Raw genomic sequence first — 25,136 nt, forward strand, 5'->3', positions numbered from 1 at the left:
CATTTTAACTTGATTATTAACATGTATAAACAGAGTAAATAACATGAAAAAACTCAACACATTTTGTAATTATTATTAAAGCCCAGGATTAACCTGAGTGTCCCAATATGCACAGGTACTTTTAACCTTTGGCTGAGCAGGAAGTCTGGCAGTGCTGCTGAATGTGCTGGACCAGGACCAGAGAGATGGAGGTGCCACAAGTGAGACCCAGTCAGTAAGTGGAGCATCATACAGGGTGGTGTCCAGAAGGTGTTTAGGGATGCTTGTTTCCACTGTCCACCGCATCATCTGGGTTTACAGGCTGATGTAATCGATGGCTGCCATGTCTCTAAGATTTATTCAGAAAAATGCAAAACAGTGGTGCGAACAGTCATGTTAATAAAGCTGTAACAAGTAGTGTTGTACAAGCAGATTACTTACCTGTTCACAATCATCGTGGTCCAGGGGTGGTACCTTCAGGGCAGATCGCTGGTCCTGCCAGAGAGCACCACTGACTGCCTCCAAACCTTTCTCCCCCTCATCTGGCACAGCATCTTCGGGCTCGTACACCGGGGCCACGACATCGCCAGCACCGAGATGTTATACAAAAGAGCACATGCTGTTATGACCTGAAACAGATGTTTAAGGTGTTTATAGATGTACGTACGCTAAAGTTCCCATTATGTCATTTTAATTAATCAAAAAAACAATGGCACTACATTTTAATGACTTAGAAGGTGTGGTGCACCTCCAGCGCTTGAGGGAAGATGGCCCAGAACCTCGTCTTCATCATTCTAAAAGCACTCCGCTGGACTCCCACACCTTGGAATGGGACATGACTCCAAGATCTTCTGGGGTCTGAGGGAGGTGGATGACCTGATGGCGAACAGCCACCTCCTCTGTGACCCTGTGGAAGATGCGGTGAACAGTGGCACGAGGTGTTGCAAACACTCTGGAAACACCTCTGTAGGACGCTCCACTTGCCAGCCAGAAAAGAAAAACAAGGACCCCAGTTGTGGCACCCCAACCATGTCTCTGATTCTGGTTAATCAGATTCAGCAGCACTTTCAGAGACTCCCTGCTCAGGCGAGAATCAGGTTTAGTGTCCTCATTATTAAATAACCTGTCCATGACTGAGACACTCAGGTTAATCCTGCAGTACAGGGCTCTGCTCTGGTGAAGGAAAATATCAGAAATTGTTTTATTCTTGTCACTATTATGAATGTTGCTGTTCTTTAAAAAAAGATTTCACATGTCAAAACATTTTGATTAAAATGTACTGATTCACTGTAAAAGATAAAAGAGCGAATAGTCCAATAGAAAATCACACTGCGATTTTCTATCATAGCAAATATATTTAATTAGCTTTTAATTAGCTAGCAAATCTGAAGGCTAGATCATCCCATTTCACAGCCTCGCAATTCGGTCCTCAGTCTTCGAAGGACCCGGCCCACGTAGACCGTGAAGCCGGGTCCCTCAGAGGATGCAGCCTGGGAACTGGGACACTGTGTTTTGTATGTTTTAAGTGTAATGTGCTCAAGATTCGCTTGAGCACATTACTGCTTTGGCAGTTAAAATGACAAGTTTACAGAGCTGGACCTTTGTGTGAACTTGCTGCTTCACAGAGAGGATGAGACTGAATCAGGCTGTACAGGTTTTATACTTCGACCATAACAAAGATTATTATGGCTATCTTCTCCCAACATGAACGTGGCAGTTTAGAGCGAATCCTCCCCGCTCAGTCCGACCTCACCTCGTATCTGCTTCTCCTGGAATCAGAAAGAAAAGAAAAACAACCCCTCCATAGCCTTGGCTATCTTCTTCTTATTAAGGCCCAGTTCAGGACATCTTGCTTGGACTTCCTGACCCAGAGACTTATTCTAACCATCATCAGCGTATGTGTAAGCATGCAGCAAAAATACCCACTGCACTCTACATACCTGCAATATTTCAAATCTACACAATAAAGCTGAATGAAGCTCTTGATCTATGTGCAGATGTCAGGTGTAAATTATAGAATTAGCCTCCTTGAATGGTTTCATTCAACTCTAATATCAAACATCCTTGAAAGTGACTGGCATCTAAATGGGATTTTTCAAGCTGCCGTGTTACGTCTGTATTTTCTTATAATCTCTTTGCCCAAGCAAAGTGTACCAACACTCCTTTAAGGGTGACAGTGTTTACTGTAGAACTTGTGTTGCTGAGTGTGCCTGACATACACATTTCAATTCATGCATGCAGAAGCAAATAAAAGTAGAAAGTCTGAGGTGTGAAGCCTTGGCGCCTGCAGCCATCTATTAACCCGACAAGGTCAAGACAGTGACGGCATAACGATGACGTTTCCTTGGCAGAAGCGCCGGACGCCCCGGTGTGACTCCTTCTGTTGGCACTCGCTGGAAATTTTCCAGCCAAACACAAAAGCAGCTACAGAAAAAAAGCAGCATTTTCTCCTCCGTCGAGCCTGACGCAGCCTTCCACCGTCGACTGTTTGAGTGTTGCCTGGAAACCTGCTCGAGCTTGCTTACATGTAGTAAAATGGGAACATCGGCACATCCCTCCAACGCACCATCACATCGCCACAGCAACGATGGAGAACGGGCTGGCTTCGGTCCCACATTGCTGTCCTCTCATTGGAGCATCTGCCGGCGTCGTCTTGCTGGCCACGCCCACTGTTACATCGCAGCTTCAAAGCTGGAAGCAGCTGTCAGATCTAAAAGCTTCCCACACCTGGTGCCAATGTGGAGGCTGAAGAAGTGAGGCTCAAGATGTTTGAGCAGTACTGTAACTAAACACGTGTTTAAATTCTCTATTGCAAAAATGTGAAAGTTTGTTGGAACCTCTGAGATGTGGAAACACTTCAGCAGCTCTATGTTTCACTACTTTTATTCAGCTGTATTCAGTTCTCGTGTTTTATGTGAAGGGATCCTTTTTGGTTTGCATGTCTTGGTTTTTCCTCACGTTGTACACTTGGAGAACTTTCTGCAGTTGAACATGTCTGCGTTTTCACTCCGACGCTGGGATTTCATGAAGACATGGCTGACCGTGATGAGTTTTAACCCAGAAGATGTTGTTTCACATGTACAGTAGTTACTGTGGCCCAAATGTCTCAACAAACCTGACTGCTGGTCCATATTAGGTCCACCTGTGGGTAAAATAAGTCGAATGTTTGTCCTCTGTAAGCTGCTGGATAGCGTAGTGGTAACACTACACGCCTTTGGACTGGCAGTTGCACGTTCGATTCCTGCCTGTGAGGCGTCTGTATCCCGACACTAACAAGAGAGATATGAAGGCAACACACATGGTCTGGCAAAGGGGGAGGGAGGATGTCAGGGCAGGGGGGAAATATCATCACCCTCATTATGGACGATACTGCCAAATATCAGGAGGGGCTACAGATCAAGGGAGTAATAGATGCCTGAGACTCTGCATGGAGACAGCTGCTTCTTCTTTATTTGATCTTATGTAAATAAAAGGCTAAAAATTCTGGATTTATCATATTTACGATATGCTATGACTTCCTCCCCGCACTTCTTGTTGCTCATCCTGCAGATATCTTTGGTATATTTGACTCCACGCAAACGCAGAGCTAAACTGCTGGTTTAATTCATCTCATTACGAGCAGGCAGAGAAACACCTGTGAAGATTTGTGTCTCCTAACTTCATCATGTTGAAGCGTTCCCTTCCATCTATTCGGTGTCAGAGACACCCTGTTACTGACATTTTTCCATGTTATCATTTATCTCTCCGACTGTTTTGTACTCCGAAGAGCTTCCTTCCTGTTCGCTAATAAAGATCTCATTTTCTGTGCTCTGAATTTAATTTCCAGCTTTCTGAGCAACAGCTACAATTACAGATTTACTTGTTTTACTTAGACAATAGTCACTATTCCATTGAACACACCAAATGTCTGTTTGTGCCTGCTTGTCTTTGTCTGCTGTGATAACAAACCAACGATTTCCTTTCGTTTTGGTCTGTGGGTTGTACAAAAAGAGCTATTTACAGACAGCACTGTGGGAGAAAAAGACTGGTAGTGAAAAATTATTGGCAGTCGCATTTATCTACACAAAGCAATTAACTGCAGACAGGCAAACTCCAAAAAACAGAAAAGCTTCATCTGACAAAAGGAGATGATGAGACTGAGGACATCGTGTGCTGGACTGAGGACGATGAGATTTACCTCCACAGAGTGGGGAGCAGTCCCACGTAGCCGCTCTGCTGTTTTGTGTCTTTGAAAGATAAAAGTTTCACATTTTTGAACAGTGGAGCTGCTGCTCTCCTAAATGAAACCTGGAAACCACATCAATTATTTCTGCAGCCTCACAGGTTTTGTTGCCACTCGAAGAGTTGCCATCAGAGCGTAATCAAAACTCATTCCCATCGATTAATACATGATTAGAGGAAGTTGTTCACCAACTGGCTTTACCAGCTGATGGTGACCCACCCTCCTCCCCAGATCCAAACCAAAAAGCTAAAACGTGATTTTTCCTGTCAAACATCGTCACACAAATTTAAATGTGGTTTACTGTTTTTGTGAAAATCATCAGATGTTAGCCCAGAACAAGGAGGACACATCCAGGGCCTCGTATTAGCATACCTGCTAATTACTAGCTGCAAACATAACAGTTAGCTTAATAACCATAACTTTGCTTTGTTTTTACTAAAATGATCAAAACCAGTATCTATTTGATGTCTTTCTTTTTTGTCCTGATAAGAAATTTGAGTTGGGCTGATGATTTGATTATTGATTACCAATATGTAATAACTGCACTCTTTTGGCTAATGTTAGCAAGCACTGCTACTGCTAATGCTGGACAGACAGGTTTCCTCTGTAGGAACAACAGAAATGTTTTAAACTGAGGAAATGATGACCTGTGACTCCTGCAAACGTCGCCCTTCAGTGTTTGTGTGCAGCTGAGCGTTTCCTCACTCTGCAGCAGTGAAGTGACGAGGTCGAGGCATTAGAGACTCTTATTCTGCTGAAAAATAAAACACTCATTTAGTTCGTCTTATATTTCCTCACACTGATCATATTTTTAAAAAGAACATCCATTTCTACTTCTCCCTGGAATTTTATTAAACAGTCTGTTATAATTGAGCTCACATTTCAGTGTTTTAATGTCTGCCGGACATCAGCAATAAGATTAAACAGAGCGAGCTTGTTGCTGTGAGACTCTCGAGACAAGAAGAACAGTCTGACGTCATGTTTCGGGACGGGTGGACTTAAAACATCTGTTGCAAACATCAGCAGAAGGCGAGCAGCTGCAGACGTGATGGGATCTCACCTCAAACCGAATGAAACAGAGCGAGGAAGACAAGAGGAGGACAAACATCCTCTTAGTTCAGGGGCCCCAGAGGAGGCCCAGCAGGGTAAAAGAAGTGCAGCACTGCCATCTAGTGATGGATATATGACCTGCAAGTCAGAGTGTAGATGAGTGCTAACCCTAACCCAAATATGGTCAGAAGGACATACTCTGACATCTAAAGCTGCACTTTTAATGATTCCAAACTAAAAATATTTAGATTCAAATTAGAAAGTGAAGTTCCCACACATCCTGTATCAATTAATGATTCACAAATAAGCTCAAATATTTGTGTTGTATTATAACTCTTATTGGAACATTGACCCTCTGACTTTCACAGGTTACATCAGGAAGAGCAGGAAGTGCGTGAAGTACACGTCTATCTTCATAAAGTTTCAGAAAGGATTCATAAACACACGACAAACTCCTGAATTTGAAAAAAAGGTAATTGTGTAATTCAGAAACAGATGAGTGATGGACAAAGTCTCAGGAATGGTTTCAGCACCTTGTTGAATATCAAAAACTTTCAGCCCACTTTAACCTGAACATTAAGACTTCCTGAAGTCAGCTGCTTCACGACAGGTCAACATACACACACATAGAGTTGTTCTTATTGCCTCTGAGTTTTTATTTCCTATAGGGATGTACAGCAAAAGGACTAACACTGTCAGTGCTAATATCCAAAAAGGTCCTGAAAATCAACTCTAGCACACTTTTTTAACAGGTATTAAAAACACACACGCCTCCGGTCTCAGCGTGCCCCGTCTCAGACTCCAAACAGCTTCCAAAACAACACATCAATAAAAAAAACAAAAAAAACAACCAAAGACATTACCATACTGCATGAAATGGCACAGAAGAAAAGCAGAAGGGCAGTAGACATGGGTTAGAGAACGTCTCAAAGTCATCTTCAGGGATTTAAGCTGCTTCAGACATCAGGAAGGTTTCCACACAAATCCTGAATCTTGTTCAGAATGAGAATAAACTACTGCGCTGGCTTCATTTCCAAAACATCTATGCACTGTGTTCAAGAGATATCAACTGAAGGTGAACCAGGACTGCGCTGCACTTTTGTGTAATACCACTTTGTACCACAAGAGAGTGCAGTGAGTTAGCGTAACCTTTTATTTATTTGTTTATTTAGAGCAGCAGGCAGTGATGTAAAATTTTGGAGCTTTAGCTCAGCACATGGAGGAAGTGTTTATGACTGAGGAGCGTAAGTCATATTATGTTTGAGTCTGTCTGGACTGACTTGCGGGCTTTGCTCCATTCATTCGCTAATCAAACAAGGTCAGGTCGGGTGTGTATAATTATTATATTATTATAATTATCTGTACTCTCAATAAGAAGGTGACATAATCTGTGCTTGTTGAGCCAAATTAATCAGCTGTTTAATTTGGCCCTCCTGTGATTGCCCTTGAGGTCCTGTAACACCTAACTGCCTGAAATCAATTTTAATATTACGGTTAAAATTAATTAAAAGTAAGGAATCAATCCAATAATGCATTTACAATCTAGTGCTTTTTACCTAGCCTTAGCTAACATTAGTCATTAAGAGCTGGCTGTGAGTCATTTTTGAACCCTAAAAAGTCTCATTTATATCTGATTTTGGGCTGACTGTGGTCAGTTACCTACTAACTTACTGGCCACCGAACTGTTAGCTGAAGAACCTTTTCTTTTCTTACTTTGCTACTAAAATGGTCAAATTCAGTATGTATTTTTTGTCTTTCTTTTTTGTTCTAATTTCAAATTACAGTTGCGCTGGGAGCCGATGATTTGATTACCGATTACCAATATTAAATAAGTCTACTTATTTGGCTAAGGTTAGCAAGCACTGCTATCGTTGATGCTGAAAAAAAAGGAATCCATCAAATAATGTATGCTAAGCTATCTAGCATTTGCACTCAAATGTCGTTTAGTTAATAGTAGCATTAGCAAGCAAGCTATAACTTAGATATGCTACACAAACCATTACCACAGTTAGATAGAAATGTTAGCTAAATAAAAATTTAAGGTAGGCCAGGTATTTCTTATTTCTTAGGCTACTCTGTCCTCAATGTTTATTTGAACTATCAACTGAAAATAGTGTTCTTCTAACGTCATTAGCCTGCAGCAGGGAATTATTAGCAGGCAAGCTAGAGCCCCAAACCATTATGTTATCTCTAGTTTTGGCTCAACTTCAGTCTCATTAATGTTTCGCTAGAATTTTTTTTTGTTAAAGTAGCAGTAACAGTTAGTTAGCTACTTCCTTGCTAACTTTTTTATACTAAAATCCTATCTTAAGTCACCATCAGTGTTTATTTTTTCCATCCTCAAGTGAAACTTTGTTGTGCAATTTGATTATTGATTGAAAATACACAACTCCTTGACTCTTCAGCTAATGTTAGCTAGCACTGCTCACTGTTGATACTGTTTTTTTTACAAAAATGAATTAAAGCATCCATCCCGACTTCTCTTACACCTAAAAACGTCTCATTTTTAAGATTTTGGGAGAATATTCTAGAGAATGAAAATCATACAAATTCACACCTTAAAGCCAAACGCTCCTAAAAAACCTGGAAAAATAGCAACAGTAAATTTCTCTAGATTAGCTGCAAAAACTGCTCGTTTTTTTTGCTGTGTAAATATATAAGTGAGATAAAAATACAAAGCTTTATAGAATCAGAGGGGACGGCTGATAGTCGAGCTGTAGATCTTCAACAAGGTCACGAAAGAAGAAAAGTGCACTGAAAAAAGCAATCAGATTCACAAGCCATTTAATCTTGAATTCATTCAGTAAAATCATACAAAAGGTGTGGAAAAAGGTCAAAAAGGAGCCACAGTTTGACTTTGAGAACAGATTGCAGCTGAGAAACACCAGAATAAATAAAATATTTCACCTTGTTTCTGTAAAGTGAGCTCTAAATACAAGATTAACTGACTTGCAGAGGTGAATATTTTCAGGAAGGAAGGGAAGGAGGGTGGTGAAAACGAGGTAAGAAGAGAACAGAGTGAAGCTATACATGGCAACTGTATTGATTGGCTGTATTAGTTTTATAGGGTGTTATTGAAGTACTACAGACTAAGCGTGTCGGCCACACGCCAGGCTTCATTGTCTCTAAAATGCAGCAGTGCGCTACGTGTAATTATCATGTACACAAACAAAAAAAAAATCCCCCCACTCCCAGCTAATACATCTGCATAGCAAAAAAAAAAAGAAAAAAAGAAAAAAAGAAAAGAAAGAAAGAAAACAGCAAATAAATAAAATAAACACAGAAAAGAAAATCATTCCAAACCGTCAACAACCCTGTCTTTTTTCTGTGGCTACTGATTCTAAAAGATAATACAGAAGTAGTTTTGATGCAAGACTTGTTATTATTACTTTTTTTGTTTGTTTCTTTTTATTTTTTAGAAAAAAATTCTGTTTCTTCATGAAGCACACTTCCTACTTCCTCTTGGTCCGGTGGCGGTGGTGTGGGTGTCATATAGGCCGGTTAGTCATCTTCATCGTCAACCACGGGGTCCGTGTCCCAGCACGTGATGTCAATCTCTGAATAAACACACACACACGGATGTTTACACACACATCAAACTTGTGTTTAGCAAAACTAGGAGGCTTATTTTAGCCTGATATGAGTTTTTGGTGCTTTAAGCAAAAACAAATGTTAGTGATTCTCCTGCCAAACCGACCAATTAGAAAAGGAGCTCAATTCACTGACCAATCGAGCCCAAAAAGGCTGTGAAGTCTCAGGATATCCATCCTGTCAAGACTCAAAGAGTCACTCAGACTTTGAGACTGGTTGGCAACCTCGTGTTTCGAGGGAAAAATGTGTTTTCCAAACTAGCTGAGTCTCAGTAGAAAACAAATCCCTTTATGGTTGTTTTCACTAAGGGTGTTAAAAATCTACCAAATCTAACATGCTGAGGCAATAAGGACGTGTCCAAAAGCAGCTTTATTTCAGCTGATCGTCTCACCTGGTGGCTTGTTATAAAAGACCGGTGCGGGTTTAGCCGAGGACTCCTCTGTTGTCCCGAATTCCTCCTCCTGTGATTGGCTGAAGTAGCCCTCGCTCGCCTGAAACACCAACAGAGAGATAGAAGATGAGCGAAACGACGACCAATCAACCGAGAATCTGATCTTTTGTTTCTGGAGAGCATCAGGAGCATCACCTGGCTCACCTGAGTGCCTTCTTTCAGCAGAGCCTCCCCATTGGTCATCAGCAGCTGTCCGTCATCCAGCTCCTGGCCCTCCCCAGATGCATGCTGCAGTGCATGCTGGTAGCTGAGGGTCATCTGATCAGAGCCCGTCACGTCCACCAAACTGGACGGGTCGTCTTCGGCGCCAGTACCCGAGCAGAAAGTCCCGTCCATCATGTCGTCAAAGCTGAGGAGCGGCTGAGGCCGGCCGCTGGCGGCAGCGGTGCTGGGCGGGAGGTTGTCATGGAGGACATCTCCCATTAGGTCCACCAGATTGGAGGACTGGGAGGACTGGGCGGGCTGGGCGACGTTGGCTGGAGGGGCGGAGCTGCCGCCCCACAGATCAACCAGGCTGTCTGTGCCAGACTCGCACGCAGAGACAGCGGAGGAGTCGCGGGCCTGCGGGGCGACGCTCTGCACGGGCTTGGTGGGCGTCGACTCCTGGACCGGGGGTTTCTGCTCCTGCTTTGGCACCAAATCTGAAGGAAACAAGAACAATTTCATTTAAAAAACTGAGTCACTTTTAATGATAATCAGTTTCTTTCTAATTACCAAAAAACAGATTCTTAGTGGATTTCTGTTTTGGAAAAAGACCCAATGGAGCACCGTGGAGGAGGCTAACAAAAATAAACTAAAACCAGTGTTCGTCAGGTTCTGGGGACTCTTAGATTTTATAAATGGTCAGAATAGTTATTTATATTTATTTATATTGAACCCGAAATATTTCCGACCTCTAATCCGTGGATATATTTCCCTTTTTTAAAGGGTGAAAATGTCAACATTTGGAGTTTGGAGGGATGAAATTTAAATTTTGTTATTTTGTGGAAATCTGGCAACGCCATGGTCTGTCGTCTGATTGGTCGACAGAAGTCTTACCCCACTCGTCTGCGTGGTCTTCCTTCTCATCCCTGCTGTAGTCATCTTTGATGGGCGTGGTGACTATTTTAGGAATGGGTGACACGGTGGCCATGTTGCGCTCTGTGCTCACTTCATCGTCATTGTCCGCTGAAGGGTCAAAAAGAAAGATTATTGAAGGAAAACTTTGGCAGCCGTCACCAAAAATCCTCCAAGACTTTTACCCACGAGCAGGTGTGTCGAACTAACACAGAATCTGATGCTTTTATCTGAAGTTCACACTTTGTATAAGGCTTAGTTCAGCTAAATGAGGGTAACAGGTGATTGTGACCAGGTGAACTCCACAGTCACATCCTGTGTTACTTCAACACGTTAAACATTGCACAAGATCGCAGCAGCCACATGAATTTTGTTGTCACATGACCAACAGACAGGCAGATTCAGTCACTGCGCCCGGTTTCAGACCCATCGTCTGTTCTGTCAACAAACTGACATCATCAGCTGAGCCAATCAGATTTGAACCTGTTGTCGGGTAAACAGTAAGCTTCTCCAAAACTTTGTTTTCAGTCAGCTCCCTCACTGTGTTATGTTTAATGTACAGGCAGCATCACGCACTCAGTTGTGAATGCCATTATTTCAGTGAGACGTCCACAGAGATAGCTCAGTGTGTCTGAAAGTTTTAACGAAAAGTGAATAGACAGTGAGTGGAAAACACTGACGGAGTGGTCTTTTTTCCTTGAGGCCGAGTGCTTCCTCTTTGCGGTGTTTAATATCTTATAATGCGGCTGTTTAATGCCAGAAGCGTGAGACAGAAGCAGTTGGGGTGCAGCAATGAGGCACTTACAAACTCAGGCAACAAAGTGACCAAATGCTGCTTCTCTGGACAGCTGAAGCAAATGAGGAGTGAGGACCTCTGTCAGAAACCAAGACACAGTCACAATGATCCAATGGGTCATGAAACAGAAGCGGGTATCTAACAAAAACTCACTGATATGTCATTACAACATACCAACACATTGTGGGTGAGTCACAGCTACATCAGGTACACACATCCAACAACAAACACCATCACAGTGTCAGTTAGAATCACGAGAATCACTTCCACAATGCCATTTCTCCAGATGTTTGATGATGTTGAGCTTCATGTTGTGTTCAAATACCAGAACGAGACTTCCCACAAGCACAACAACGAGGAACGAGAATTAGAGAGGTAATAAATGACTGAGTCCTAAATGGGTTGGTTCTCAATTCACCTGGAGGTAGAAAACCTGATGAACAACCCCTGATGACGATATTATCAGCTGTATTTTTATTCCTATGTTCAGCACTTCGGTCAGCGGTTACCTTTTTTCCAAGCTCTTATAAATAAAGTTGCCTTGGCTAGTAACTATTTGCTGTTTTACTGGTATCAGGTATTTATAACGACCAATAAACAAAAAGACACATGGAAAGAATTCAACCATACTGCACAGTTTATTCACCAGAGGGCACTCTGCAAATTCTCTGCTGGCAAAACACTTTTGAAACGCCACAAACAAGAACCATCAGAGTCGGGCAGAATATAAAAACTACACGTAACAAAAAGTTAGACAAATCTGTTCATGTTTTGTGTCTGAATGAAAAAATAAATCTGTACCTACAGTATAATATTAAACCAAATAACTGCCATCAGTGTTGTATTTAAAAATCCTGTCCTTCTTTTTGATTTTCATCTAGCAACAGCCAGCAACTACTTGCTAACCTGTCAGGTAAAACACACTTTTCCATAGCAACCAGTGGTTGTTGACCAGTTTCTTGCCCTGTGTGACTGAGATCTTAGTCAAAAGTTAGCAGGTCAGCTGGCTAGCTGATATGTAAACATGATAGGTACAGCATGGAGATGAAAACCTAAATACCAACAAACTGTGTTAGTGTTAGCAAAGTTAGGCTGCACAGTTTTTAAACCAAATGACCAATTATGCTGTGTGTAAATGACCGATGATGTGTCTTCAGCAAATAGCCAGTGTTCGCTCGCTAACTAGCTAACAGCTAGCTAGGTTGTTTTTTTAGACATTGCTGCCTAATTTTTTATCTTGTATGAAAAATTAAGTATTTTCCTGAAGTCACAGCCAATGACAAAATGCTGTAGCTAGCTCTACAGTCACTGCTAAACACTATAAATGTAATTTCCACTCATACATCTAAAACATGGCTATCCTGCTGACATTTGTGTAATATACATTTCACCTCATCTCCGTGGTGTGCACAGCGTACACGATTATGGCGAGGCTAATATAAATACATTGGCACAGTTAGGATGGAGAATGAGGGTTAAATAAAATAAAAGTTCATGTGGAGGCTCTCCGATGGGCGCCATCCTGTGACAGGAAGAAGACGCCAAAAACAGAACAAACTTCAGCCAAGAGAATGCCTGAGATGATCTGTCAACACCACAAGATCATTAACACAATGCTGCGTGATTTGGATTACTCATTGGGATGTTAATGCCCACACTGAGCTGAACGACGTGCTGCACATGATGCTAATAAAAATTCTCAGAGGCAGAGAATGACGACCGAATAAAAAATCTGCCTGTTAAAAAACGAAAACGGCATTCAAGCGTAAAGACGAGAACTCCAGCTTAGACCTGCAAACTGCATCATCAGAGGTTTGATGTGTCATCGCTTTACAGGCGGGAGGTAAACAGTGTTTTACTTTCACTGAGCATAATAACGTACACATGCAACTACACACACACAGTGAAGATCATGAAGGTGGTCTGCATGATTTTATTTCTAATATCAACTAAACAGGTGAGTCGACTTTATCTTTCATGTGTTCTTGTAGGCCTGGTACTCTGAGGGTCCATTATTGAAATATCTGAGTTTTATTTGTGATGTACTGATGATGACACTGGTAAAGCCAACCAGCAGCGAAGGGATTTGCTGCTTTTAAGGAGGACCTCCAATGATTTTCCTTATTTCCTGTTCCTGTGGTGGACGCTCATATTAGAGTTTCCAAAGCTGTGCTGAAATAGCCTCGCGCCCTCTGCAAAATCAAAGGTTTCTGGACTAAACTTAAGATGTTAAAAGGCTCTCTGGAAGTCTGGCTCTGCCATATAAAAACCACCGTTATGGTCTTTAACCTGAATGACATCGAAGTTCAACATTCAAGCATTCACAGGCCGACTGATGGCAATGGCGACCGAGTGACGGCTCGACAGTGTTACACACACACATACGCACTCAAACACTCACAGTCGGTCAGTCGGGATTAAAGATGGCAGCAGGAGTGTGTTTATGAGTGTGTTTGTGTGCAGTCCAGGATCAGAGGCAGAGGAGGAAGGTGGAAGGAGAGAACCTGTCAGATCCCTGAGATTCAGCTCTCGAGAGAAGTGAAATCACTTTTACAAGCGTAAAACATCAGAAGTAGAAAAATTAAATACAGAAACATTTACAGAAAAAAAAATCAGCAGCCGACTGGACAACATCTAAAGGATGAAGACTGGAGGGGACGACAGACTCGACATCTACCACACAAAGCAACAAACAGCTTTGCTTTGAAACAGGTTTCACTGTTTCCACAAGTTAGTGCAAACCTGCTGTGTGAGAGTCAGCCTGCAGGGGGGGTTAAAGTGCACGAGGCGAAGAGGAAGGTGGGAGGGCGGCCTCGTCATCCTACAGCTAACGCCGCCAGCATGCACGATACAGTGAACGCAAACCAAACTCCAGCTTCTGTCGCTTTTCATGATGCTTGGATGCTCTTGTCTCCGTTATCGCCTTAATCAGCCGATAGTAAAAGGTAAAAACGAAGGAACTGGGGAATTTTTAGACGCTCTCGTTCAGTACCAGGAAGTGGAAGGAGGAAAGAGTTCGGGGGGTGTTTAAAGTGGGAGGTGATGGGGAAGTTTAATGGGTTGGTGCTGAGATGTGTGGGGCGTCACAGTATGTGCTAAAACTAAGTGCTGAAGATGAGAGGATGAAAATGCATGTTGGCTGAAATAACTATGAATTTTTAGTGTCTTGATGCATCTCAATCATCCAGGAAAGTAAATCTCCAAAAGTTGAATCTGTTCATCTGGACGTAGCGTTCTCCCACAAAACGCTACGTCCAGATGAACAGATTCAACTTTTGGAGATATGAATTTTTAGTGTTTTTAATCTGTTTTTAAACTTGCAACCACTTTCAAGTTTGTAGTTAATCCAGGTTAGAAATGTTGCTCTATTCTCCGGCATTCCTGGGTTCATAATCTGTGACTGGGGGCTATTATTTTATTTTGTATTTATATATTAATGTATTTTATATTATATTTGTAATTTTATAGTATTTGAATAACTCTTTGTTATCTTGTACATCATTCTGACAGCTTTCTTCTGTTTAAATGTGCTTTATAAATTAATGAATCCATTTTAAATGTCCTTATAAATGTTACTCTATGAGGCTCCAGTTCCTGTACAATGACAGGAAAACTGATCCTGAAGAGTTTAATTTTCACTTTACCCTGAAAGCGATATAATCCTGCAGACAGGAAGTGGATTGTTTGCGGTTGTGAGTTTTACCAGTCAAGCTGGAGTACCGGTGTAACCACGCGCACTTTCATCCTCTCATGTTGGCTTTGCTGCAGTGTTTCTGTGTTTGTGGAGGGGACTCATGTGTCGGGAGAGATGCTCGACCAGGCTGCTGGTTTCCTCTTTAACTTCGTCTTCTGCTGTACCTACCGGCTGCAGCGGTGGGCTGCGTCCGTGCATGTGGCGGGGTGCGGAGGGGCGACATGCCCCGGTGCGGGGGAGTCGGACTGGGGCTGCTGGGACTGTGCTGCTGCCTCAAGAACGGGCTGTCCAAACGGCCTGGCGGTCGGGACGACACAAAAGCGAAGACGGGAACACACAACAAACGAGAAAGAAAAAAAACAGCGACGCACCACAACAGAGACGTGAGGAAGACAGAAAAACAGAGGGAGGAGAGGATTGTGGGAAGAAGATGAAAGAGACGGGTGTCAAAAAAATCCACCAAATTTCACAGAGTGGAGAAATGAAAGAAAAAGGAGAGGAGGAATGAAGTAAGGAGGTGAGGAGGAGGAGGAGGCAGAAAATGGAGAGAAAGAAGAGAAAGGTTAGTGTGGTTTAAACACACCGCCTGCAGACAGCATGCTGTTAGGCAGAAAGGAAAAGCTGATGGCGACTTTCTCTGAACCAGAAAGTGTCGGAATAATTCAAACCAGAAAACAGTCTTTGGGATCTGTGGACGAGTCTTTGATTGTTATAAATAACACATCGTGTTGAAATCCTGCAGTCGTTTACAGCCCGTGCACGCTTCAGTCACGCTCCTGTACTTTAATGTGTCGGGGCCTCGGTGCGGGGCTGCGTTGGCAGTCTTAAGTTGTAACCAATCATCGTCCCAGCCCAAACTGCAGCTCCTCTAGTGGCCACTAGATGCCATAAGTGAGCACCCGCAGACTCCCAGCTGGCTACACGAGCTAACGTCACTGTGAAAATGAGACAGACTTACAAAAAAGGTCTCAAATTAAACGTTTGCTATTCAGGTTTGTCTGTGTTTGTTCTAACCAATGCCGCGCCAAACCCTGCAGACAAACAACATAAAATGATGCAAGCACGCAAAGGGTCAAAGGTCACGCAGAAGGGCTGTGGTTTGCTGTGATTTCAGCAAAGAAACCCGATTAAAACCTTTCTAGAATAAAACAGTCCAGTTTAACAGCTGGATGGACGACGCACAGCAGCAAACTGACAGTGAAGCGTCACTTACATGAAAACTGAGCTTCTTTTTCAAAGGTTCATTTCTATCATTTATCTGAATGAAAAGAAAACCTTTGGAAACTCTGAGAAAACGGCACAAACGGGAAAGCTGGAAAGCACATTTGTATATTTGGCAGGAGAAGCTGTGCTGATTTGAGGAGCTGACGTAATTATCTGGGGATGGAAAGATGAACTTACTACTATTGTTGCTGTAATTAAAATATGTTTATCTGCAACTACATACATAAACAAATGTTAAATATTACAATATTATTACAGCTTGAACTTTGTGGATCACTTTGAAGATTGTGTGGTTAATTTATATTTTGTTCATGTATCCACCTCTGCACGCTCTACCGCTGTTGAAGAAGCAGCAGTGCTGCAGAAAACATCATTTTATAAAACATTTTAAATATGAATAAAGATTATAAACAAAACCAAATGATTGGTCCTGTAGAGGCTGTGGGGGGGCGTACCTCTGAAACATATACAATCAGACATGCTGGGGCTCCACAGCTGGCTCAAGCCGGTTAACAGAAGTAATCCACCAATCAGAGAGCGAGGTGAATCAAATCCACCAGTAAGAATGCTCCAAACCTTATGAGCTGATCTCACTGACATTAACTGCCCCTGTCACTACCTGATCCGTACCGGAACGCCATCGGTACCCCGCATGCGCGAAAGGTGTCTACTTCCAATAATGAAACATTTTAATATAATGTAGACAAAAACGAAAAAAAAAAAAGAGAGTTACGGATCAGGACTCCCCGATCCGTACCGCGCATGTGCAGGGGTTTTCTTCTTCTGTTCGTTTAATGGCAGTTTACTCCCCAGTGTACAACTATTTAGTGATAGTCGAGTGTGTTTATGCTTGTCTGTGTGGAGAGGATTGATTGGAATAGTGATGATGATGTCCGCTATCACTGTCAATTGTCAGTAAACACTTCATCTGGCTGATGAATCTTCACGTGACATATTACAAAGTCTGTATTATTAACTCTGTAATTAGGCGCCATTCTTCTTATTTTACGGCGCTGTTGTTCAATCGGGGAACGCTCTGTGTTGAGGAGTAAAGCATGAATTTGTTTGTATACGGATTATCCATAGTTTAAATGTCCCGGTGGTTGAAAAGGAGGCAGAGCTGTTGAGAAATGCTAGGAGCTAACTGGGCGCTAACCCTATCATTCAAATATATTGAACGTCGCAATGCTGGCAAAGAGAGGAAGTGACGTAAGATTTGCGCATGCGGGGTACGGATCGGGTAGCGACAGCCCACACCTGTTTCAGTGAAGCAGCACCTAACGTTGCCATGGTGATGGAATTCTGTAGCTAACTGTAACTGTGGCCGCTCTAAAACCCAGAGCCGTTGGATGGAAGAGTTGCGTCATCTCCATTCACTGTAATGGACCATCTTTGTACAGCAATGGTGGATCATGGAGCAGTAATATTGTAAGTTAGCAACATAGGCTAGCTGTGGCATAGAGGTATAGCAGCACGGAAGTTTGAGATGAATTTTTCAAAGGTAAGAAGTTAAACACCAGTCTGTATGTTATCAGCACGCAGTCCAACTGTCCACAGGAACTATTTGAAGACTGCACGACCCACGTAACCACCCCGAATTCTGAACCCCTGCTGACAGGACTCTCACTTACTCAACAGCTCTGCTAAAATCGAGAGCATAGCTGCTATCGACACAGTTTATGGACCGCGGGCGTCCCAACAAGGTGCTCCACATATGAGTGTGTTTTTGTTTTTTTGCTTCTAAAAGTGACACTGTGACAGGGAAAACTAATAAAGTAAAAAATGTGCGTTCACCAGCAGGTTAAAGAGAAACATCTGTCTAGCTTCTCCCACTCTGTCAGTTCTGCAAACATCTGATCGATTTGAACAGGCTGCATCTGTGACAAATGATGCTACAGGCCAAACAAGGAAGAGTAATTATCCAGTAACAACATGTGGTGGGAGGCAGTTGCTGGGTGATGTAATCAACAGTTCCTTAACTGTCAGAGTCCACAGATCGAGGACGATGTTCTGAAAGACTGAAACATCTGAGGCTGTTTCCCATCAAGGACGGTTTGCTTCACCAGTTTCAAAGTCAAATATTAGTAAATCATTTTTTAGAATAAAAAACATTTGCCGTTTCAAAGATACTGTATCATATTTTCCACGAGTCTCTCGAGTGCTTCTCTAGCTCAGCACGAGAACAAAGGTCAGGTGAAGTTTTGAAGTGTTTACCGCTCCGGTGGATGGAGACGGGCGAGGTGTCCACACTGATGGTCATGGCTCTCTCCTTCTGCTTGAAAAACTCTCGAGGGTTTCCTGACCGCTGAGCGATGATGGCCTTCGCCTCCTGGAAACACAAAATAAATACAGAGTGCTGATTTTCTTCCTCTTAAATGTTCTGCGGCCGTTTCTGGAGACGCTCTCTTTCATCATTCTCCAAACTGACCTCTACCTCAGATTCCTTCTTGTCCAGATTGAGGTCCTCGATGCTCGGCTCTGCTACCTGAGGAGAAGAATCCAGTGATTCATATGTAACACAAAGCAGAGAGAAACTCGTTCACCTGTGAATAAATCAGTCAGACGTCCTGAAACAGCAGACAAATGAGCTGCACGCTCCCACCAGCAGGGGGCGACACAGACTGTGTTTGTATCCACTGATACTTTCTACTATTTGCAATCTTGCACTCAAAGAAAGGTGTTTAGATTTTACTGTGCCACACAGACTCGGATTAAGATGTTCGGAGGCCAGGAGCCATCAGGCAGCTGATTGGGAGATATTCTGAAAAGTAACACACGTCTAATCACTCGCTTCAAAAACTGAACACGCTGTCACACAAATTAGCCTCATATCTGTGTGGCTGTGGACTCGGGCAGTGCGAGGCTCTGTTTGGAGGCAGAAATAATAACAGAAACCAACTGGAGATGTGTTTTTAATCAGAAAGTCCACCAAGAAGCAGAAGCTGGCTGGTAATTACTGGTTTCACTTAGCAAATACTTACTACGGGGGTCTGATTCCGCAACCTCTCTTTGGCCTCTTCCTCCTCCTGCATCTTCTTTCTGTTCACACACAAACACAGATTATAGATCATGAAAAGACGATGTAGCGTCATCCTGTCATTCGTGCACACGTGAACCTTTTGACCAAAAATGATTGTGTTCATTGTTTGTTTGATGATTGCTGTGCCGTCGCTCCTCACCTGTGCTCCTCGATCTGCTGCTCCCTCTCGCGGTACCTCTTCTCTCGGTTCTCCTGCTCTTTCCTCTCCAGCTCCATTCGCTCCTCCTCGAAGCGCTGCCGCTCCTCTGCCAACTTCTTCTTCTCCTCCTCCTTCCTCATCTCCTCTTCACGCTGGAGACCGGACACACACAAATGACCTCTTTCAGAGTTGTAATAAATCTCTCGATCAGTTAATTAATGAAGCCAGATCTGGTTCTGGGCGTTTATCTGAGTGTCTGAAACAGTGAAGGGCAAATCTGGCAAACATCCCGCGGCTCGGTGACGCTCGCTGTCATTTCGTGTTTAACTTGAATGAGACAATAGCGACACAGCCGGAGGATGCAGCGACATCTGACTTCGTTTCTCACGTCTACCCAAATATATCTGTGATTCACATTATACTAAATAACTGTCACATATAAGGACACAGTTTATTAAATACAGTGTGAGATAAAGTTTCGTTTTACAGGTATTCTCAGCACCTTTGAGAGTATTTCAGCAAAACATATATGCGCTTATCTTTTAGCTTAGTAGCCTGGCTTAGCTTGAATCAGCTTGCAAACTGACACCTTCGGTCTTGATTCACAACCAGGGGTAGAAAAACCCCAGAAGCTATGTGGAAAATAACTACAACAATTACATTTAATTAAAGAACTAAACATGTTTGATCAGAAAAGTTGGCAAAAGTAATGAATACGTAAGAAAACTATTGAAATCGCTATATACTATATATAATATAAGTGCTTATATACCTGCTAGCTTAGCAGGTTAGCTTAGCTTTAATCAGCTGGCAAGTAAAATAACTGTCAAGCAACAGAAAAAAAATGGTTGAAACAAATATATAACTAAACAAATACAGTTGTTAGCTAAAAAAAAAAATCACCAAATGTAAATGTGATTCGCATTATATTGAAATTATGGTTGTTAAATGCTACATAAAATACCATGTCTGGATAATGAATATAAAGGTTAGCCTAGCAGGTTAGCTAACTCCCCACAGGGGTACAAGTAAATGGTAAATGGCCTGTATTTATATAGCGCTTTACTAGTCCCTATGACCCCAAAGCGCTTTACACGTTCAGTCATCCACCCATTCACACACACATTCACACACTGGTGATGGCAGCTACATTGTAGCCACAGCCACCCTGGGGCGCATTGACAGAGGCGAGGCTGCCGGACACTGGCGCCACCGGGCCCTCTGACCACCACCAGTAGGCAACGGGTGAAGTGTCTTGCCCAAGGACACAACGACCGAGACTGTCGGAGCCGGGGCTCGAACCGACAACCTTCCAATTACAAGGCGAACTCCCAACTCTTGAGCCACAACAGTAAGATTAGCACAAAAAATACAGTCAATTAACTGAACATGAAGGTAAAACCTGACTAAAGAAACAAGCTAAAACAAAAACAAACCGCTGAAATACAGTCGCTAGTTAGCACACATAAAGAGCTGTGAATTAGTTTTCTTGATTTTGAATTATTCACTAACTCAATGAATTAGATATATGGAAAAACAAATACTGTGAGCCAGAAAGAATGACAAAATATTATAAATGCAGTAGCTAGCTAATATATGAGTGAAATGCTGTGAATTTTGCTGAAAGCATAGCTAACAGCTCAATTGCTAGCTAACAATATACTCGAGTTGAAAGAACGTGAAACTTTTTAAAGTCTTAGTCTTTCTGTTTGGGTTTGGGAACTGAAGAAGCATTTGTACATGGAAATAGCTAAGGATATCCGACCTAATGAGGGATTGTTGTGAGCAATGTGCTAAAGTGCCGTGTGCAGATCTCTGAAATGCCACCAGCTTTGGCAGCGCCCTGTAATAATGAGGACAGTCTGTTTGTGAAATCTGTCAATAAAACTTAGTCTAAGGCCATCAAAGACCTCAAATGGGATGCCAAAAGGTTCTTTACAAGCGTCATCATTGCTATAAATCTGTAGCATCTCAGCACCAATTCAAAGGACGCCTTTTGGCATCTATGAGCTGTCATCAGCTAAAAGAAAACACAGCATCTGACCCCCTGGGCTGGAAGCTCTCATCTTATGAGTTGTAATAAATGAGCATTATATCTCCTTTTTTTTCCCTTCCCGTCTTTGTTTTTCCACTCACTCCCCCCTCCTCGCCTTCTTTACCTTGGCTTGCTCCCAAAACTCCTGTCTATTGATTTTCTTCATCTCCACCTCTGCGTTGGTCTTCTCGTACACCGTGCCCTGCACCAGGACAGACAGGGGAACGGGTCAAAGCTCTCGTCAAGAGAGAAACGCTGTTTTTATAAGAGATAAAGTGTGCAAGTCTCTCTTTCTACCACGTCTGCGTGCTCTTCATCTCGGGTCTTCAGACGGCTCAGGACCGGGCTCGCCACCGCTGCCGTCCCATTGGTCAGGCGCTGCCCGATGGCCATGGGGTCGATGTCCTCCAGACTGCTGGCATTGATGATGACCTCCACCCCCTGCAGAGAGACAGAAACACGATGATCAGTCAAGTCTTCATGAAAGCTCTGAGAGTTTGTGGAAACATTCATTACAATTCATTCATAGCAGTGAGGACGTTCTGAGGAAATGAATCTAAATCAATTTAATGTCCTCTGAAGTGATGGAAACACAGCCGTGTGTGTGTGTGTGTGTGTGTGTGTGTGTGTGTGTGTGTGTGTGTGTGTGTGTGTGTGTGTGTGTGTGTGTGTGTGTCTAAAAGGGTCATTTAAAGCCCGTCGGTGTGATGAAGTCGACGCTGTGTGGGAGAGAGAACCGCCACTTAGAATAATGACACTCCACACACACACACACACACACACACACACACACACACACACACACACACACACACACACACACGAAGAAATATATAAATAAAACATCACCTCCGCTTTAATCTCAATCTTTTTATCTACACTATAAATCCAAAAATACACACTGAGCCAGCTGTGAACACACTGCTGTGTGACACACACACACACCTCGGCTCAGAGCTGGTGTTCGTCACACACACCTGTTCCTCCTCTGTGATCCTCCTACAGGTTTTAAGCGTCTTTTCCAACCGAGCGTTGGGAAAACATTTAAACGGTCCTTACGTGACACAATTTAAAAAAACAACAAAACCTCAAAAACACTGAAGCAGGTTACGAAACGAACATGACATCACTTCACACACGATTGCCGTGATCGGGGTTTGAGATCATTTCCCTCTCAGTGGATGTCAGGCCTCTTAGACTGAACAGCTCTGGTGCTTCTGACGCTGTTGCATCCACAGAATCACGCACAGTGAAATAACTGAGCTTTTAATAAACTCATCTGAGCAGAAATCTAACAGACTGAAAGTAAAAGATGGACCTACAGATGTGGCCAGACGTTTCCATTCACATTGAGTTTATTTAGGATTAATTTAAATTGGCTGGTTTCCTGTTATTGGCCTGGCTTTGAATAAAGCCTACGAAGTTCCAACAGGGTTGAAGCTGTTGATTTGTGAAGTTCATTGTAGAAGCTCAATGTTGTCCTGCTTTCTCCATTCCTGAACCAGCCACGATGGGATCATTGTCCTGCTGGAACATGTTTGGTCCAAGTATAAACCGTCAAGCTGCTGGTATAAGATGAACTTGGTGCGATGTACCAATACTACTGGCATCAAAACAGCCCGACATCATGATGCTTCACAGTTCGGTAGGTTTGAAATTCTCACCCTTGTTCTTCCAAACTAGTTTTTGTCATTGCAGCCAAACAGCTCGATCTTTGTCTCATTGGACCATAAACCTTTTCTTTAGAAGGTGTTCGGCTCGTCCATGTGGGCAGCTGCAAATTTCAGTCGAGTCTGAAGGTGTCGATTCTGAAGCAGTCAGCAAGCTCTCGGTCCATGGTGATGTAAGACCCACTTCACTGTGGATGATGGTGTTCTACCAGTTTCCAGTTCATCGCCTTGGTGGTTCCTGGTTGTTCCTGAACATCCTAACACCTTCCCTCTATTCTGAGGGTGATAGTTGGGGTCTTCTTCCAGACCTCAGTACTATTGTATAGTGTTATTAGTTTTTAATTATCTTGATATTCACAGTTGTGTAGATAACGCACTCAGCAACGCTCCCAACTCGTGCCTTGGACTTTCCCATTGTTTACACTAAGTGTTGGTCAAGCCAATGAATCATTTTTATACTGCCAACAGAAACTAGCAGCTGTAGCCAATCAAGATCACTATCCTCTATGCATAGTTCTGACCCTGTTTGGATTATAGGAAATCTAGAATAAATTCAAATTTGCACCAATTCTTGTTTCTTAAGAAGAGTTCAAAGAAATCATTAAAAGCTCAAAATTATTACGACATTCATGCCCATGATGAAAACGGCAGAGGAGCCGCCCCCTGGTGGACGTTGAAAAGAGTGCAGCTTTAAGGCACTTTTACACTGGTTTCCTATTTCAGATGTTCAACTTTTATAAAATACATGTCTTACACACAAGATGAATATGAACTGTCGTGTTTATGGTTTCTTTCTGGGACTATGTACGACTGCGGTGCTGGGTCTGACCTGGAAGAAGTCTGCGATGGTGGCGACATGGCTGGCACAGGCACACTTCCTGGCATCTGGCACATCATCTCCAACCTGAAAGAGAACGAGAGACGGTGTAACAACAAAAACGAGAGTAAAAAGGACGGCGTGAAGAAGAGTTGGATGAAGAAACTGGTAAAAAAGAAGCAAAAGGATGCTAAATCAACCAATCAGGATACACATGCTAATTTCTTTTGTGCTTTTTGTTACATTTAGTCAAATATCCACTAATTATTTTGTCTTCCAAGTGACCAAACTGAAGGGCAGTTTCTCCCTCCCTTTGGTCTCATTAGGGCTTTTGTTTAGCCGTGGTCATGTTCGGTTATTGCAGCAGTTGTATTATAACAGGATGTGATTCAGTAATCACAGCTAATTCATTCCCACACAATACAAACGCAGCGCACAGCAATTACACAGGAAAACAGCCCCGTCTCAGCTGCATTCACAGCCATTCATCTCTTATCTGTCTGTGAGTGAGCGTTGGATGAAGGAAGAGAGAAGGAGCCGCTGCTTGGATGCTTTCGCAGCATTTTTGAAGAGGAGCATTTCGAAGACCTTTTATTCCCATTTTGGGACGTTTTTTGGCACCGTTGAGCCTGGTTTGGCCCGGTTAGCCACAGTCTGGTGCTCTTTTGGCTGCTAATGTTGCTCTGTTATATTGTGATGGACTCCAGTGGCTCCTCTCCCAGTCTCATTTAACCATTAAATACCTTTTTGTTTCTCTCTCAGTCTCGGTTTGCTGCATTAATGACCATATCTCTTATTTTCCTTCCATTTACCTCTGGAATTGTGTTATGGGGGGAAAAAGCAGCAATTATAGCTAATTTCTGGAGGACGGATTGTTTCAGTCTGCCTCTCGCTGCACTGTGTCATTAAGCTCCAGCTCAGGGCGCCCCTGCTGTTGTCAGGTTCAGAAAAGAAAGCATCCATCATGAGGCTCTCAGACTTTGTTTAAATGCTTTCAGCGCACGTCGCTGGAGACTCTCAGTGTGTATAACTAACCTTAACATCACAAATTATTCATCCCTTCCTGCTACACTTCCTTTTCATCATGAATTAAACGGTAACTGCTCCGTTAGCATGCCTGGTGCTACGACTCCATTTCCTTCCTCTCTGGTTTGGCCCGCACTTTAACTGGAGGTTTTCACTTATTACAGCGTGAGGAAGAAAAGTCCACATCCTGCTTTCCTATTAAAACCACAACATGAAGCGCTTTAAAGACAGTGTTTAAGATTTTCATCATCATTTTACCTGCAGGTCTCCTTTTTAGTTAAAAAACAATAAAAACAGTCAATTTTTATAATTCCAAACATACATCTTGTTCCTATTCTTGCTGACT

The 25,136-nt window shown here is 42.8% G+C and overlaps 1 protein-coding gene and 1 long non-coding RNA gene across 9 annotated transcripts in view; both read right to left on the bottom strand.

The window, feature by feature from the left end:
- Positions 1 to 107: 107 nt before the first annotated feature.
- Positions 108 to 1,183, bottom strand: LOC143420884 (uncharacterized). Of its 2 annotated transcripts, none has more exons than XR_013100648.1 (3): positions 728 to 1,183; positions 421 to 608; positions 108 to 328 (listed from the first exon to the last, which is right to left on the bottom strand). It is a non-coding gene; the product is annotated as an uncharacterized LOC143420884 (long non-coding RNA). The 2 variants fall into 2 exon arrangements; XR_013100647.1 differs by having other exon boundaries at positions 699 to 1,183.
- Positions 1,184 to 8,018: 6,835 nt separating this feature from the next.
- The window catches only part of dbn1 (drebrin 1), a 117,877-nt gene continuing 100,759 nt past the window's right edge, over positions 8,019 to 25,136 (bottom strand). Inside the window, exons 4-15 of one of the 7 annotated variants that reach the window (XM_076889437.1) lie at positions 23,777 to 23,851; positions 21,575 to 21,718; positions 21,402 to 21,479; positions 19,243 to 19,394; positions 19,045 to 19,102; positions 18,498 to 18,548; positions 18,278 to 18,392; positions 15,008 to 15,136; positions 10,332 to 10,460; positions 9,429 to 9,934; positions 9,234 to 9,333; positions 8,019 to 8,808 (exon numbers count right to left, since the gene is read on the bottom strand). In XM_076889437.1, the coding sequence (XP_076745552.1) occupies positions 8,753 to 8,808; positions 9,234 to 9,333; positions 9,429 to 9,934; positions 10,332 to 10,460; positions 15,008 to 15,136; positions 18,278 to 18,392; positions 18,498 to 18,548; positions 19,045 to 19,102; positions 19,243 to 19,394; positions 21,402 to 21,479; positions 21,575 to 21,718; positions 23,777 to 23,851 (1,593 nt within the window). In that variant the 3' untranslated portion in view covers positions 8,019 to 8,752. Of the gene's footprint in view, positions 8,809 to 9,233; positions 9,334 to 9,428; positions 9,935 to 10,331; positions 10,461 to 15,007; positions 15,137 to 18,277; positions 18,393 to 18,491; positions 18,549 to 19,044; positions 19,103 to 19,242; positions 19,395 to 21,401; positions 21,480 to 21,574; positions 21,719 to 23,776; positions 23,852 to 25,136 lie in introns of all 7 variants that reach the window. The other 6 variants (XM_076889438.1, XM_004556840.6, XM_076889436.1 and 3 more) reach the window with 6 other exon arrangements.

Source organism: Maylandia zebra, linkage group LG10 (assembly GCF_041146795.1).
Source record: "Maylandia zebra isolate NMK-2024a linkage group LG10, Mzebra_GT3a, whole genome shotgun sequence".
NCBI lineage: Eukaryota > Metazoa > Chordata > Actinopteri > Cichliformes > Cichlidae > Maylandia > Maylandia zebra.